This window comes from Natrix helvetica, assembly GCF_964273705.1.
Source record: "Natrix helvetica genome assembly, chromosome: 2".
Taxonomy (NCBI): Eukaryota; Metazoa; Chordata; class Lepidosauria; order Squamata; family Natricidae; genus Natrix; species Natrix helvetica.
The window spans coordinates 253,955,270-253,972,417 of record NC_138552.1 but is presented as its reverse complement, the minus strand read 5'-3'; the positions used below and the strand labels follow the sequence as shown (position 1 = coordinate 253,972,417).

General features: G+C 43.5%; 1 protein-coding gene across 1 annotated transcript in view; it reads right to left on the bottom strand.

The window, feature by feature from the left end:
• The window catches only part of BUB1 (BUB1 mitotic checkpoint serine/threonine kinase), a 48,938-nt gene that overhangs the window by 10,792 nt on the left and 20,998 nt on the right, over positions 1-17,148 (bottom strand). Inside the window, exons 11-15 of the mRNA XM_081945908.1 lie at positions 16,621-16,673; positions 10,984-11,106; positions 8,358-8,456; positions 6,576-6,657; positions 5,722-5,806 (exon numbers count right to left, since the gene is read on the bottom strand). Coding sequence (XP_081802034.1) covers positions 5,722-5,806; positions 6,576-6,657; positions 8,358-8,456; positions 10,984-11,106; positions 16,621-16,673 — 442 coding nt within the window. The remainder of the gene's footprint in view (positions 1-5,721; positions 5,807-6,575; positions 6,658-8,357; positions 8,457-10,983; positions 11,107-16,620; positions 16,674-17,148) is intronic.

Genomic DNA, 17,148 nt, shown 5'->3' with positions numbered 1-17,148 from the left:
ATGACCTCATAGACTTTTTGCATTAACTAGAAAATGTGATTTATGATTTACGATTTTGATTATTAGTAAAAAAAATCTGGATAACATAAAAGAATGAGCTTTCTTTTGTAATCATACGGTAAGTGTATTTATATTTGCTTCAAAAGAAATCACAAGCATCTATTTCTTTTTCTTCTTGAATTTTTGTCGTTCTTCTGTCTTGTTCTTTTCTCACTTTTTATTAAGTTGTGTTAGTTTCTATGTCCTTTGTAAAACTTTTAGTAAAAAAATCCTTAAAAAGACGGCTAATATTGGAGTCCCCTCTAATTTTATCCCCACAATGACTCCAACAGGTTGGTTGTGCTTAAAAAAGAGCATTTGCCTTGCAATCCTCCAGTGAGCACTAGACAAGTGAAGGTGTGAATATAAGTCTCCCTGATCAAGTTCAACACTGATAATCTTAATTATTCCATAAGGTGCATCCTTTTTCCTATATGGAAGGGGAAATGTTTTCTGAAGTTCCATTCAAAAGAGATCTAAAAAGACAAGAAGACGTTCCTTTATCAAGGTCCCAATGAGCTAACAGGACAACCACTTTTGCCTCTATTGTATGCCCTCATATACGCAGCATATATGTAAAATTACCGTGTTTCCCCCAAAATACAAAAGGGTCTTATATTTTTTTGACCCACGAAATATGGCCTTGGGCTTATTAAAGGGGAGGGCTTATTATTTTTGGGTTGCCGGGCGGCTGCTCCTTGCGACTGGGTACCCGAAGAGCCGGGCACAGCCTCAGGGTCGAGTGGCTGTGTTGCGCTGTCACAGCAGCAACGCAGCAGCCATGAGGTGACCAAGCTCGCGAGCAGCCACCCGGCAACCCCCCTTTCCAGCCAGGTACAGCACCACTGACCGACCTAGCAGTACCCAGAAGGCACCAAGCAACGCGATCGCCTGTTCGCCGCCCTCCGCCTCCCGTGGCTCGGTGCCTTCGGAATGCCCCTAGGTGAGTGAATGGGGCTCTGCATGGCTGGAGAGGGGGGTTGCGCAGCGGCTTTTCTGCTCCCCGCTTGCGCGAAGGGCATCTCCGCTGCTGACACCGCCTGCCACTTGGGTTTTTTTTTCAAAGCACAGAGGACGGATGCCGCTCTGGAAGTACACTCTATAGTTGTGAGCTGCAGATCGTACAACCATAGAGCGTACTCCCAGAGCAGCATTCTTCCTCCGTTGCGGCTTCCAAAGCATGGAGGTAAGATACTGCTGGGGGGTTGCCGGGCAGCTGCTCGTAAGCTTGGTAACCTCATGGCTGCTGCGTTGCTGCTGTGACAGTGCAACACAGCCATTCGACCCTGAGGCTGTGCCCGGCTCTTCGGGAGCCCGCTCGCAAGAGAGCAGCTGCCCAGCAACCCCCCCTCTTCAGCTGGGCACAGCGCCGCTGACCGACCTAGCGGTACCCCGAAAGCATCAAGCAACGCAAGCGCCTTTGCCCCCACCTCATTCCCGTGGCTTGGCGCCTTCAGGATACCGCTAGGTCGACGAGCGGTGCTCTGTCTGGCCCGGGGGGGATTGTCCAGAGGGCTTATTTTTGGGGGTGGGCTTACATTTTTTGCCCACGCGAAAAATGTGGCAAGGCTTTAGTTTCAGGACAGGTTGTATTTTCAGGGAAACACGGTAATCAATTACACAGATATTCTTATACCAAGCAGCATTTTTCAAATATCTACACTGAATTAAGATATACTCAAGTAAAGGGTTCTGGATATTGATAGGTGGGAATCATTTAATCTTACTCTTAGGATAAGATAAGCATTCTTCATTGAATATAATTCCCATAATAATTTATAACTTGTGTGAAATTCCTATACATATATTTCAAAATATGTTTAAAAAATTCAGTACAGTGTTTTATAAATTTTTATGGGGTTCTTTAATTCTAAAGTTATCTTTAAAAATGATGCAGTTGTCAGTTAAATAGCAATAGCACTTAGACTTATATACTGCTTCACGGTGCTTTATAGCCCCTTTCTAAGCGGTTTACAGAGTCAGCCTATTGCCCCAACAATCCTGGTCCTCATTTTACCCATCTCAAAAGGATGGAAGGCTGAGTCAACCTTGAGCCTGGTGAGATTCAAACTGCCAAATTGCAAGCAGCAGAAGTAACCTGCAGTACTGCATTCTAACCATTGAGCCACCGCAGCTCAAAGAGAGGTATTTGGATTTTCTGAATCTTGAATTATTGCATAAAGCATACTATTTGAACTCGATGTCTTCACTTAGTGCAAATTCTCTTTCCTGGACCCTTTAGTAGTATTTGAATATAAATCTTCTTATTCATTGAGTTGTTTTGGATTCAAAATGTAATAGATTTGCTATGTCTGCCATTCCTCTTTATGTTGATTCAAAAACTGTAGCATATTATTTTTTGGAAAAATATGTTTCTATCCTTTTTCTCATGCTAAATTGATGCTATTGAATAACTCAGTCCTCAAATATGATATAAAATAGTTTTATCAAAGAACTGGATGGATGATAGTATTTTTATAGATTAGATCAACCTGTGGATGATAATGTGTTTTTATCCTTTTCTGTGTTAAGATACATTGTTTGTCAGTTGTCACTCCCTGACAATGCTCACAATTGCGATTTTTTTTTATTATCTCAGTTTGGATCAGCAATATTTTCAGCTTCAAAGACATGTAAGTTATTAGAAGGGATCACTAAAACTTATCAGACCACAAAGCTCACAATTTTTATGAATACCTGTTACTAGTAAGACAAACTGATATTTAAATTTTATTTAAAACAGAATGGAATAAGGCAGTATTTCTCAACCTTAGCCACGTTAAGAAGGGTTGACTTCAATTCCTAGAATTTCCCAGCTAGCATTGAAGGTGAAGTCCACCCATCTTAACATGGCTAAGGCTGAGAAACACTGAAATAAGAAATGGAGACCTCAATTCTGTCTGAGCCATGGAGTAATATTTTCACCTTAATACCAAAAACCTTTCTAAATCTCAGATTATGGCTTATACCAGTGATGGCTAACCTTTTTGTTGTCACGTGCCGAAAGCGTGCACACGGACTCCTAAGGCAGTGCATGCATGACACCCCCTGTGCATGTGACCCCACGCATGCATGCACAAACCTCCGTGCTCCCCCTGCCCCTCATGTGTGACCCCCCCCACATGCACCCTGCTCCCTGTGCATGTGTGTGTGACCCCCCCGCATGTGCCCCATTCCCACCCCTTGCTCATATGGGCCCCCGCACATGCACGTGCATCTCCCACATGCACCCCACGCATGCATGGTAGAAACCCAAAAACCAGTTGGCTGGCAGGAGACGCGTGTGTATACACGGTAGAGCTGAGCTGGGGCGACGGCTCACATGGCCACAGAGAGGGCTCTGAGTACCACCTGTGGCACACATGCCATAGGTTCACCATCACAGGCTTATAAGATATAAGATAATATTGCCGTACTTCAAACATCTGAGAAACAACTAACAAACCATTATAACCACATGGCATCCCTGGAGCGCACAAACCAACTAAGGCCCTTCAAAACATCACTAAACCAAAAGAGCCAGCAGGCCCAGAAGAAAAAGGAGTCGTGTACAAAATACAATGTTAGGATTGTAGCAACCTCTATATAGAACAAACAGGTAGAAGACTAACAGAAGTTAGTTGGACTTCAGTAAGGCATTTGATAAAATAGCCTTCTACTAGATAAAGTAGAAAAATGTGGGCTAGACAGCATCACCACCAGATGGATTCGTAACTGGCTGACCAACCGCACTCAACGTGTAGTCCTCAATGGAACTGCATCTACATGGAGGGAAGTATGCAGTGGAGTACCCCAAGGCTCTGTTTTAGGCCCAGTACTCTTCAACATCTTCATCAATGATTTGGATGAGGGGATAAATGGGGAACTCATCAAATTTGCAGATAACACCAAGCTGGCAGGAATAGGGGCTGCGGTCGGAAAGAGCAAGCGAGTGGCTGGAAGGGGTGAGCGGCAACCAGGGGTGGTTTTCACTGGTTTAGCGAACCGGTCGGATCCGGTCGAATTTCACCCCTGCAACAAACCCAAAACACATCCTTGCCAGAAATCAACAGCGAGATGTGCAGAGATCAAATAGAGAGGAAACTATTCCTTTCAAGCATTGATGATGTTACCTGGTTGGGTAGTGAAACATCTGCAAGATAACAACTAAACTCCAAGACTCTATTTGGTACAATATTTTGGACTTACTGGATTGTATTGTTTATATAGAAAATGAATGAGATGCACCATAGTGCTTCATTAAAATATATATTTTGCAATAACCTACAATTAACATGTCCTAGAAAGAAGTACTACTTATATTGACTTGATGTGGACTTTAATATTTACAACTGCACACATTCTTTTGAACTATATACATACTACATGGTAATCAGAGCTTAGAATGATCCCACCCTGTGGCTTTTCACAAAGCTTTAAAAACCTAGATATTCAGGTTTGGAATGTGTTAAGAGCTGTTACTTGGCTTTACCAGTAGCTGGTTAATCATCATTGATTAGCTGATGTTTGTACTTATTTTGTGAATGTTTTTATTATTTTAATGCTTTTTAAATTGTTTAAATTGTTTTATAATTTTAAAATTGTAAGCTGCCCAGAGTCAATTTGATTGAGCTGGGTGGCTATAGAAATTCAATGAATGAATGAATAAATAAATAAATAATTATTGGACATGGAAATGGATTCTCCATGCTTTTGCTATTGCCACAGGATTAGTTCTTCAAACTGAAAAGACACAATTATGACCCTAATTATCTCAGGGCCAGATGATTACAATTTGGCCACTTGGAAACCAGTTCACATTTACAACTGGTTGCACCACCCCAGTCATGTGATTACTATCTGTGACATTCTCTGCTGGTCCTGGTATTTTTTTGCTGGTTTCCAGCAAAAACAACCATTCAAGAGAATGGATTTGGAATACAAACATGTGATTTGATCAACAACCACTGTAAAAACAGTAATAAATCAGGCCCAATCATGTGGGTATCTCAACTAGCGACTATCATGACCATTATATTAAGGTTGTAAGTTGAAAGTTGTAAGTTGAAGACTACAGGATATGTATTTGCGTGTTTATATGTGTATGTGTACACATACACACAAATTTATGTTTTCCATTTTTTCTTTTTTGTTATTCTTTTCAATGTTTTATTTTTCTAATTCTGATTTATATGAATGAATGAATATATATATATATATATATATATATATATATATATATATGTACGTCTTTGGTTGTTCGGGTTTTCTCCCGCGTAGAATTGGAAGTATCTTCACGACGTTTCGATGAAGTCTCATTCATCATCTTCAGGTTGGTGCTTCCGGCTTGGTGCTTCCGGAAGCACCAGCCTGAAGATGATGAATGAGACTTCATCGAAACGTCGTGAAGATACTTCCAATTCTACGCGGGAGAAAACCCGAACAACCAAAGACGTACATACAAACACCCGCGAAAACCTCAGAAAATATATATATTTCTCAACCTTACACGGGAAAAGACCCGAATACAACAAAACCAGCATATATATATATATATATATATATATATATATATATATATATATATATATGTATGTATGTATGTATGTATGTGTATATATATATACATACATACATACATACATACATACATACATACATACATACATATAAACAAAAACCATTTAAAGGCAATTTGCTTACTCTTGATTTAGAAACAGTCAAAGTGTCTCTGGGACGTTCACCAAATACTTTGATAGATGTCGACTTTGGGACTGACTGCAGGACTCTAAAAATTAAAGGAAGAACATTCAGGGTCATTTTTCAAATGAAACATTTTACGTACAGTGGATTTAACTGACCATGAGAGCAATTATTTTCCGGAAATCAGATCTGCTACAACAGAATCTAAAAGATCAAGAATAGGTAATTTGTAAGTCCTCAAGATGTTTTAGACTCTCTTGTACCAACACAAGCCAATGATAAGAGATTTACAAGAGCTACCCAAAACATCTGGAGGGATCCCAGGTTGCCTAAAATTCCTGAGCAAATAATTGGTAATTACAGGGAAATTGTAATCAACATTCTTGAGTAAAAGAATATTGTTTTCTTGACAATAGCATAGTGAGTCACGACTGCCTTATTTAAAAAATTTTCTTTTTTAGCTTCTCAATCTAGTCTACATTCTCAGTTTCTTAAATAGTTAGGTAGGATTTCCCATCCAATCACTGTTTGTCCTTTCATAGCTTTTTCAAGATGAGCCAAAATCAGCTAGCTGTAACAATACATAGTATAGTACACATTAGCTCTTTCGAGAATCAAAGGGTGACCCTTTTCCATAGTTTGTGATGCAAGAAATTGAAGAATAGGGGGACTGATAAAAATGATTAATGAGAAACTGGAATCTTCACTAGATGTGCTAGTAACAGTTTTCATTGCAGAATGTACAAACAGGTTTAAGGTGCAATCTAATACAAACTAATCTCAATTATAGAGCATTGTTTGTGGTAATTGCATAATGACTTCTTTACAAGGCTATCTGGTTATTTTCAACTTACTCCATATTCTCATCTTCAAAAATTGTAAAAGCAGATAATGCAGCAGGAACACTAGGCTTAATGCCGACAGCCTCACCTGGATCTAAAAGGAGAACCGAAAAGGAAAGATGTGATAGGTTTATGTTTTCCCTGCCTCTGACTGAAGTCTCACATAGGCAAAATGTATATATCTTGTAACTGCTTGAGCTATTGCCTCCTGAACCCTCTGAAGGGCTTCCAAGCGGTCTACAGGCTGTAAACCAAGCTGCAGTTGAAGTCACATAGGTAATTGTGAGAATCTCCTGATACAAGAATTATTTGAACTGGTACACAGATCTAATTGTGTAAAACTCTCCCTGATCTCAGGAGCTCCCTGATAGTCAAACAATAGCGGTGGATCCAAGAGGATGCTAAAACTGCAAACCAGTTCAGCATGGGGGAGCATGACCTATCTATAACTAAAATTGGACAGTGTTTATAGTTGGCTTCTGTGAGCGATGGCAAATGCTTGTTGGGATCTTTAAAACCCTACATTAAGCATGTCCAACCTGCAGCCCAAGGATTGCATGGGTCCTAGATAGCTAGTAATACAACTCCACAAGATGTAATAAAAAAATTAAAAATAAAAGAAGTTGTATTATTGATACACATTAACTGTATTATATATTTTATATACGGCCCCAGATAACGCCTCTTCACTCAGTGCAACCCAGGAAGCAAAAAGGTTGGGGATCCATGCCCCCCATGATTCAGGGCCTGGTATATTCAAGACCCCTTTCTCCCATTAGTACTTGCATGCTCCCTAAGAACTGGAATGGAGGACGTCCACCAGAACTCTACTCCTAAGAACTGCTTTTATAAGGTACCACCTTCCCTGTTGCTGTTCCCTCCTCTACAATAGCATCTCCCAATGTTCAGGTTGTCCCTCTCATCCAATTAAAATTCTAAAAAGCCATTAAGATCAGGTCTTTTGTGGCTGATTAGAATTTATTTTTTCCTTCAGTGGAAATATTTGGTTGTTTGTTGATTGTTGTCCTTGATCCTTTTGTCCAATTCTTGTTTCATTTTTCATTGCTTTTAATTTTGGTAGAGCATGAAGGAATGTTAGCTAATCCATTGCATATGATTGGGATGGCATATAAGCACAAGTCAGCAACTAAATAAGTATCCTTCACTTCAAAATATAAACGTAAACATATTCTGATTAAGTTAGATATATAATGTTCTCATCACAGGCATTTATTTTTAATTCTCTCTAAAAAGCCAGCATTAGTCATGTATATATGTAGGTTTATCTCTATAAGAAACTAAAGAGACAAAAACATACCCTTGCTAATATTATGATATTGGACTCCTATTTATTAAAAATCCTCAGCTATATCTAAAATTAATCCTCACTTTTGTTAATATAAAGAATATGAAATGTATCTTTATTGGATCTGTTCTGTAGCTCACAAGGGAGCTCCTCACACTGCTCAAAATAAATTTATATTTTAACAATAATGAGGCAGGGAAGAAAAGAACTCCCATCTACTGTTTTAGGGCGTTCAGTTTTAGCATCTTGAAATCACTTAGGCAGAGATTATTCCAATTATGTCTGCCTAACAAATCTTATAATCCAAGACAAATTCTTGAGCATTTGCAGAACGTGGGGCTCCAAATTTATGATGAGGTCTCTCCAGTTTCACTTAGCAGCTATTCTGCCAGCATAATGGAAGCTATAGTCCCAACCCATCTGGAGATTCCCAAACTGAGGAAGACCAATGCGAAGATAATGTATCATTTGTAAGTAATGATATTTACCTTTGTTTCCAAAGAGAGCATCAACATCTTCTTCCTCATCTCCTGAAAGTATAGTGGTATCTTTTAGAGAAGTCACTTGAAACATGTCCATGATGAAACCTTGGTAAGTCAAAGAAAAATTCAAAGTAAAGGATAGGTAAAGTAAAAAAAAAAAAAATTCCAAGAACACTTAGTAAAGCAAAACCATTGGAGGTATTTAAACCTTTGGTTTCAATTCATGAACACCCACATCCAATGTTGTGTTTTAATCCTAATCGGAGTTCTCAGTAGGTTTACATGCAGGCTGAGCTCATATGTTGCTCTAAAGCAGTGTTTTTCAACCTTGGTCCCTTTAAGAGTTGTGGACTTCAACTCCCAGAATTCCCCAGCCAGCACATACTGGCTGGGGAATTCTGGGAGTTGAAGTACACAGTTCTTAAAGGGACCAAGGTTGAAAAACACTGCTCTAAAGCAATGGTTCCCAAAGAGGGGCCCAGGCCCCACGGGGGGGCATTTTGATTTTTAATGGGGGCAATTTGAACCTTGTTTAAACCAAGTTAATGGCCTTTTAGGCTTCCTCTGCATGAGTAGAGTTCACCTTTTGCATAAAGTAAGAATTATATGTCACAGGGGGGGGGGGGGCATCAGGATTTTAGAGATGCTTAGGTAGGGCATGGCCAAAAAAAGGTTGGGAACCACTGCTCTAAACCATAATGTGATTGTGATCACATGATTTTGGGGTACTTCGCAACCTGTTGTAAGTGTGAACAGGTTGCCAAACACCTGGATTACAATAACGTTGGGGTGTCGGTGCAATGTTTTGTGACAGTCCAAGGCCATTTTTAATTCTGCACAATTCTTAAATAAATAGTTGTAAGTTAAGGACTGGCAGTACTAAAATAAAGTGCAGTCAGAGCTAGGAGAAATGAAGAGACAATTAGCTACATATAAATGATTTAACTCCAGGTTTTCCTGCATAATCTAGGTTATTATTGAGATTCAAGGAATTAACATAAAATTGTAATTAATTGCTTCTATCAAATCAGGGATGTTAAACTGGAAGGCCGTGGGCCAAATGCATCACGCCACACCCACCCCAGGTCCGCAAAGGGGAAAAACATTGCAATACATCACATGACGGCAACATGACACAGCGAGTTTAACACCCGTGTACTAGATGGTATGTATTCTTCTCAGCATCTATTTTCACTTTCAGGAAATAAGGTCTTCCTCGTTAGCCACACCATTGCAGCTTAAAGTTCCTTATAATGACATTTGCTATTTTAGGATATTTTAATTGTCTTAATTACAATCTACATGAAAGTAATGTGCAAGGTAAAAATAGGTTACCAGCTAAACCTGTTTTCCAGCTGAAAAATATAGACCATATTTTTCATGTGGTAAATACATATTTTTCATGTGGCTTTTTAAAATAAAAACTGGTTAATTAACTCACATTTTTATCAAGTTTTGTCATGGTTATTTAAATGTATTTATGGATTATAAGTGTGCTTTTTATTAGTTGAATAATCAGCTTCCTTATTAGTTCAATCAAGACACATATTGAAGCTATATGTACATACATAAATATTGGCAAATTTACTTAGTATGTTAGATGTGGAACACTAACAAAGTGCACACAAAATTATCATTTCCAATCTACCCTTTCTTTTGCAACTCAGTACTGGATAACAGATGTTAGCAAATATGGAGAAAGAGAACAATATGTTTAACTACATTTTCTGATAAGATCTATTAAGAAAGAAAGAACAAGAAGAACTTTATAGCTTTTTGGGGCAAAGAAGTTGCTTGTTCTAATTATTTTTAATGTTTCGCTTTTAATTAAACAGAAAAAAGTAAAACAAACATGTATTCTAACATTCTTATATTCTGCGAAGAATTATTTACGTTAGACTTTGAGACAGGGTTTCGGATACTCCTATTCTTTTGACATATATACATTAGATCAGTGGTTCTCAACCTGTGGGTCGGGACCCCTTTGGGGGTCGAACGACCCTTTCACCGGGGTTACCTAAGTCCATCGGAAAACATGTATTTTCAATGGTCTTAGGAACCAAGACATCAATTTTATGGTTGCGGTCACCACAACATGAGGAACTGTATTAAAGGGTCGCGGCATTGGGAAAGTTGAGAACCACTGCATTAGATGGACATACTAGCAATATTAGGAAACTGCTATATAGTAGAAGTGGATTCTCCATGTCCTTTTATTGCTATGAGTCTAGTGAGACTAGTCCTTCAACATTGGAAAAATAAATTTATGGGCCAATTATTCTGTAAATTGAAGACTTGATATTACTTGTGGTTTATGAATGAGTTGCTTACAGGCACGAATTGTATGTAGGGATATTGCAATGAAGTATGGTCATCTTTTACTGAAAGTATTGCATAAAAATTTATAAACATATGTGTCCTTTCTAATCTACCTAATCACCACTTCCAGAATTCTTTCCCTGAATGTCCACATTGTGTGTATTTTAAGGCAGCTACGTATTCACCTGAAAGGGTTTCTTCAAGCATACTTATCAATGTTAAGCATCTATACAATTAAATCTAAGAGTCTATCAAAATAAATGTCCCCCAGGTTTTGTTTTTTTCTTTTTAAAAAAACAGGCTTTATACTTACCCAAGGCTTCTTTTGTGTGAACAGTAGGAGAAGGCTGCACTTTAGATGGGGTTGCTTGTATTATGCTTGATGCATTTAGAGTCATATGACGTTGATCGAAAAAGCCTGACATATTTCTGTTATCTGGTACCAAGAATGCAATATGAGAATTTGACAGAAGCACACAGAGGTTTAAATTTATAGGAACGGCTACAAATTATTATTATTATTATTATTATTATTATTATTATTATTATTATTATTATTATTATTATTATTATTATTATTATTATTATTATTATTATTATTATTATTATTATTATTATTATTATTATTCCTAATGCACATTTGATACAACAATAACAATGGAAAAAAGAGTGTTAGCAAAGGAAATTTCTTTGAATTTTAGCTTGATATGCCCCCCTTTTAAAAAAGATAACTCCCAAAATTGATGAAGTATTTAAGTTGACCAGAATTTCTATTATGAATTTCAACATGTTGGTTATCACCTTTCAAGCCTTACATGCCATATGTCTAAGTTTTTAATCTTTCCTTCCCACTTGGTCAGATAGGGTAGGTGGACTCTAAGCCCCTTCCCTTAAATGCTATGACCTTGGAGATATGCCTTTTCTGTAACTGCCTCAGCTCTTTAGAAAGAACGTTGGTCTTACCTGAACGTGTCTTTTCTGGGGAAGAGAGGGAGTGGTCACGTGTGGGTATTCTCACAGCCTGATTGGTTCAAAGACTGAGAGCAAACTCTTAAATACTCCTGCCTTCCTTTCCTTCCCAGTTTCCTCGAAGGCGAACAGCAGAATTGGAACAACAGACAAAAGAACAACACAAAACAACCCCCCGGGAAATCCCCGGGCTCCCCTTGGCCCCAATAACCAAGAACAGGGCGGGTCGTGACCACTCCCTCTCTTCCCCAGAAAAGACATGTTCAGGTAAGACCAACGTTCTTTTTCCAGTGGAAGAGAGGGAGTGGTCACATGTAAGACATACCAAAGCCCAGTCCCAAGGAAGGGATAAACGCAACCACCAGCTATGGCCCAAGGGGAGTATCTGCTACCACCTTCTGTAGGACCCTCCGACCAAAGGAAGCATCCACCGAAGCGAACGAATCCAGACGATAATGTCTGATGAATGGGGTCGGGGATGCCCAAGTGGCGGCCTGGCAAATGTCCTCAAAGGGGGCCCTAGTGGCCCACGGCGCCATGGTCGCGGCACTCCTAGTGGAATGGGCCATTATACCTGACGGAACGGGACGCCCCTCCGCCCCATAGGCCTTCCCGATGGCTTGTCGCAGCCAACGGCCGATGGTGGCCAAGGACACCCTAGCTCCCAAAGTCCTGGGCTGAAAAGAGACAAACAAGGCCTCCGACCGACGGAACTCCGATGTCCGCCGGAGATAAATACGCAAAGCCCGATGAACATCCAGACGGTGCCAGAGCCGCTCCCTATCTGTAGACGGCCCCGGACAAAAATCAGGTAGGACAACCTCCTGAGCCCTGTGAAAGGGGGTGTTCACCTTTGGGAGAAAAGTAGGGTCAAGCCGAAGAACCACTCTATCTGCATGAAAATGGCAGAGATCATCCTTGGATGACAATGCACCCAGCTCCGAGATACGCCGGGCCGAGGTAATCACCACGAGAAATACCACCTTAAGGGACAAGAACCTGAGATGAACCGACCTGAGCGGCTCGAACGGAGCCCCCGTCAAGGCTCTGAGAACCAGGGGCAGATCTCACGTAGGAAACTTATGGGCAGGGGGGGGAGGCCGGAGATTAGCCGCCCCCTTAAGAAACCGCTTGATCAGGGGAACTTGAGAAAGGGAGGAAGACCCCACACACCCCAGAATCGAGGACAGAGCCGCCACTTGGCACCGCAAGGTGTTGTGCGACAGACCGTCGTCCAGGCCCTTCTGCAAGAAATCCAAAACGTTTGGGATAGTGGCCCTAGCCGGAGAAATCTGATGAGGAGCGTATCACCTCACGAACGCGTCCCAGGTTGAATTGTAGACCCGGTTCGTTGAGGGACGCCTGGAAGCCTCGATGGTACGGATGACCCCTGAGGACAGATTGGCCGCCCTCAGTCGTCTCCGTTCAAAAGCCATGCGGTCAGATGAAGCCACTGGGGCTCTGGGTGAACCAGGATCCCCTGGCATAAGACCACCTCCTTCCACGGGATCCTCTACGGGGGGGCCACCGACAGCTGAACAAGATCTGCGAACCAAGGCCTCCTGGGCCAAAAGGGGGCCACCACTATGACTAGAGCCTTCTCCATTACCACCTTTCTAAGGACCCCCTGGATGAGCGGAATTGGGGGGAAAGCGTATAGGAGGCCCGCCGGCCACCTGCTCCTGAGTGCATCTGTCCCCTCCGCCCCCCGTGACTGAAAGCATGTGAAAAACCGGGGCAGATGCGTGTTTGTTGGAGACACGAAGAGGTCTACCAGGGGAGTGCTGAATTTCTGACATATCCTCCGGAAAATGTCCGGATGAATCTGCCACTCGCCATTGTCCAGAGTAGCTCGACTCAGCCAGTCTGCCTGGTGGTTGGAGAGGCCGGAGATGTGCTCCGAAACCAAGGACAACAGGTGTCTCTCCACCCAGGCATCCAGTCTCAGGGCCTCTAGCCAGAGGGCATGAGAATGAGTCCCTCCCTGACGATTGATGTGGGCCTTGGTGGCCATGTTGTCTGTCAGGAGTAGCACATGCCAGCCCCACACCGAGGTCCGGAAGTGCTGGAGGGCGAGACGGGCTGCCTTCAGCTCTATCCAATTTATATTGTGGCGGAGATCTGTCTGCGTCCACCTGCCCTGAGCCAGGCGAGAGCCCACCAGGGCTCCCCAACAGAACAAGTTCGCGTCCGTGGTGACGGTCACTCTGCCCGGCTCCCAGAAGGAACAGCCTCTCTGAATGGCTGGCGAAGTCCACCACCGCAGGGAAGCCTGAACCCCCGCCGGAAGGCGTAGAGTGCAGAGTGAGTTGCTCATCCGTCCCCTCTGGAACGGATGAGCTCCCACTGCAATGGGCAGAGGTGAAGCCTGGCCCACGGGACAGAAACGAACCGACTTCTGCGGACCTTTTCTGCCAGCTGGCGCAGACTGTTATGTCGATCCTGGGACAGGCGAACAACCCCTGCCACGGAGTCTATAACCGTCCCCAGATGAAGGATGCGAGTGGAGGGGGACAGCTGTCTTTTGGGAAAATTGACTGAAAACCCCAGGGATTGGAGACTCCGAATGGTGAGATGGAGGTCCGAGACCGCCTGAGGTAGGGATCCCGCCTGGACCAAGACATTGTCCAGGTAACATTGAAGCCTCACTGGAACGGCCAGGAGATGTGCCGCCAGTGCTGCCAGAACCTTCGTAAAGGTGCGGGGGGCCGAAGCCAGCCCAAACGGGAGAGCCCTGTATTAGTAATGGAGATCCCCGTGGGAGAACCGTAGGAACCTGCAGTGAGCCGGGAAGATTGGGATGTGAAGGTAGGCCTCCGTGAGGTCTACCGACGCCAGGAAATCCCCTTTCCGGATGCCCTGAAGGATAGATTTGAGGGAAGACATTTTGAACCGTCTGTACACCAAGAAGCAGTTCAGGCGTTTGAGGTCCAGAATTGCCCTCGCTGGGCAATGCCCTTAGAAATGGCAGCTGATATAAGTCTCTTAATGCTTTCGGGGAGATGTTCCAAATTCTCCCCCCCCCCCCATAAGCCGAGCCAGGCCCTTGGGGCGCCAACCTGCGCGAGTCCCCATGTCCTCTGGATGTCCCTTCCAAGGGGTCCGCCAAATCCCCCCTCGCCAAACCTGGGGAGACCGAAGGGGACGGGGAGGGAGAACCCCTCCACCCGAAATACCTGTGGGGCCTGGCAGGAGAAACAGAGGGAGATGATGGACTGAAACCTCAAGGGGAGGACTGCTCTGACGGAGGCCTGATGGGAGATCGTGACCTGCTGGCCGAACCCTGCCCTGTAGACCTGGCCTACCTTTCGGCCCTTGCAAAGGTCTTCTCCAGGGCCCTATGCCTCCTAGCCTCCTCCCTGGTAGAGGATCTGGAAGGCCGCTGGGCTGCCGCTGGCCTTACCGAGGAATCCCCGGTTCGAGACCCCTGCCCCCGGGCTTCTTCCCCTCTCGCCGGGCCTTCGGCCAGGCCCTGGGGGATTTCTGCGCCCTCCTCCATTGTCCCACTCACGTGTCCTGACGTGGAGAGGCTGAAGAGGGTAGGCTGCTCTAGGTCCTTCCGGAGCCTGGGCTGTGCTGGGGCTGGAGCCTGTCGAGTAGGCCGGTCGCCTCGGTCAAGGCCTCCAAATGCCCAGCAAGCCGAACGGAGGCCACGCGCACGTGGCGCTATCCAAAATGGCCGCTGAGACTCCCACGCGGCCAAGAAAGGCGAAAAGCGTGCGTCCCGACTCTCCAGGCCTCTTGTGGCAGCGGAGACGGCCTGTCGGTGCTCGGGGGCCTCGCGGCAGTCCTGCATGCACTCCCCCCTTCGCTCGCTCACCTCCTCTATCAGTAATTCACGCCAATCACGAAAAAACGCCGTCCGAGGCAAGCGGCGGCTTCTCCCGTCGCACGCAAGCCCTCGCGGCGCCGAAGCAGTCTCCTGATAAAGGGCGGACGGTGCGGCTACAGCTGCCCGAGAGCTGGCACCCCTGCAGTCCCGGGGATCGGGCTAAGCTCCACGCCCGTGGATGGGAAGCTGGATGCCTCACAGGGCCCTCCCCAACCACCCAGAGGCAGAAACTGTCCCTTGGGCCACAGTTGCAAATTTAGAATTTAGGATATCTTTTTAGAGTGCTCAATTAGCCAAATCCAAACCAAATAAGGAAAACCAAAAATTCCAATTATTTCCTACCTACACACTAAATTCTCAAGTGATTGGACCAAAAGACTGAGAGGAAACTGGGAAGGAAAGGAAGGCAGGAGTATTTAAGAGTTTGCTCTCAGTCTTTGGACCAATCAGGCTGTGAGAATACCCACACGTGACCACTCCCTCTCTTCCACTGGAAAATAGACTCTCACCTGAGATTAATGGGGTCCCTACCCTTTTAGCTTTCCAGATCTGACTCTTCCCCTTCTAATATTGGGTTAGAATGGGGACTGAGTCAGGAGACTACTAGAATTATTGGCCTGGGGTCTTGTTTTCATTGGTTTCGTTAAATTACTTAGAATAAGAGATATGATATATGTTTCTTACATAAATAAACAATGAAACAGCCTGCCTCCTGGAATCCTTAATGTGCATCCTCAGAGAAAGTTTGTGCAGGGTTTTGTTTTGCTTGGGATGTTATGAAGTTTTCTGCATTGGGCAGAGATTTGAACTGTACGTTCTGTGAGATCCCTTCTGACAACAGGACACTGCGAGGTGGGTTTCATATAATTTTACCACCGGTTCGCCACGCACCAAAACTGTGATTGTACGCGCCTTCCATGCATGTGTGTGGCCTTCCGTGCATGCGCTTTGCCCGTGAGCGTGGCTTGCACGCATGCATGCGGCTTAGAAAACGTGGCTAAATAGGATCTTGATCATTTTTAGATCTCAGACTACAGACTGCAAAAGACTACTGCAGAGACAATTGTACCTTGTGCAATCTCCTTAAGTATGGATTAGTAACCCATTAGAGCACCCACAGAATATTAAGAAAGCAAGAAAATATATTACCGTCTCTTATTTCCATGGAATGCTGCTCTTTCTGATTTGAAGGATCTACGTGCCTGCCCAGAAAAATAATCACATAAACAAAATTTTACTGAAATGTCATACGCACGCACAGACACGGAGAGGAGGGGGAGATGGAGAGGTAGAGAGATAAAGCGTGCTTTAAAAATGTGGCATGGTTGCCCACAAATAAGATCTTACTATAAGTGCTGGAAGTGGTTGTCGTTATGCATTACATAAAATGTAGAAGCATTCCATGCGACTACCCAGACTGACTTTTATCAAGAATGGGATACAAGTTCTAAAAGACCCCGTTAATCATCTGTTGTCACTAAAAGAATCTTTGACTTAGGGGGCAAGTTGATTGTGGTGCCCCCTTTTTGTTTCGTTTGTTGGTTTTGGGATTTTGTTGTTTGGTATTGTACTCTTCTAGTTGGCTGTCTCTCTTTTAGTTGTTTTAGTTGTGAGCTACCCAGAATTGTTTAGGAGTCAGGTAGCCTATAGATTAAACAAATAAACAAATGCCTACAT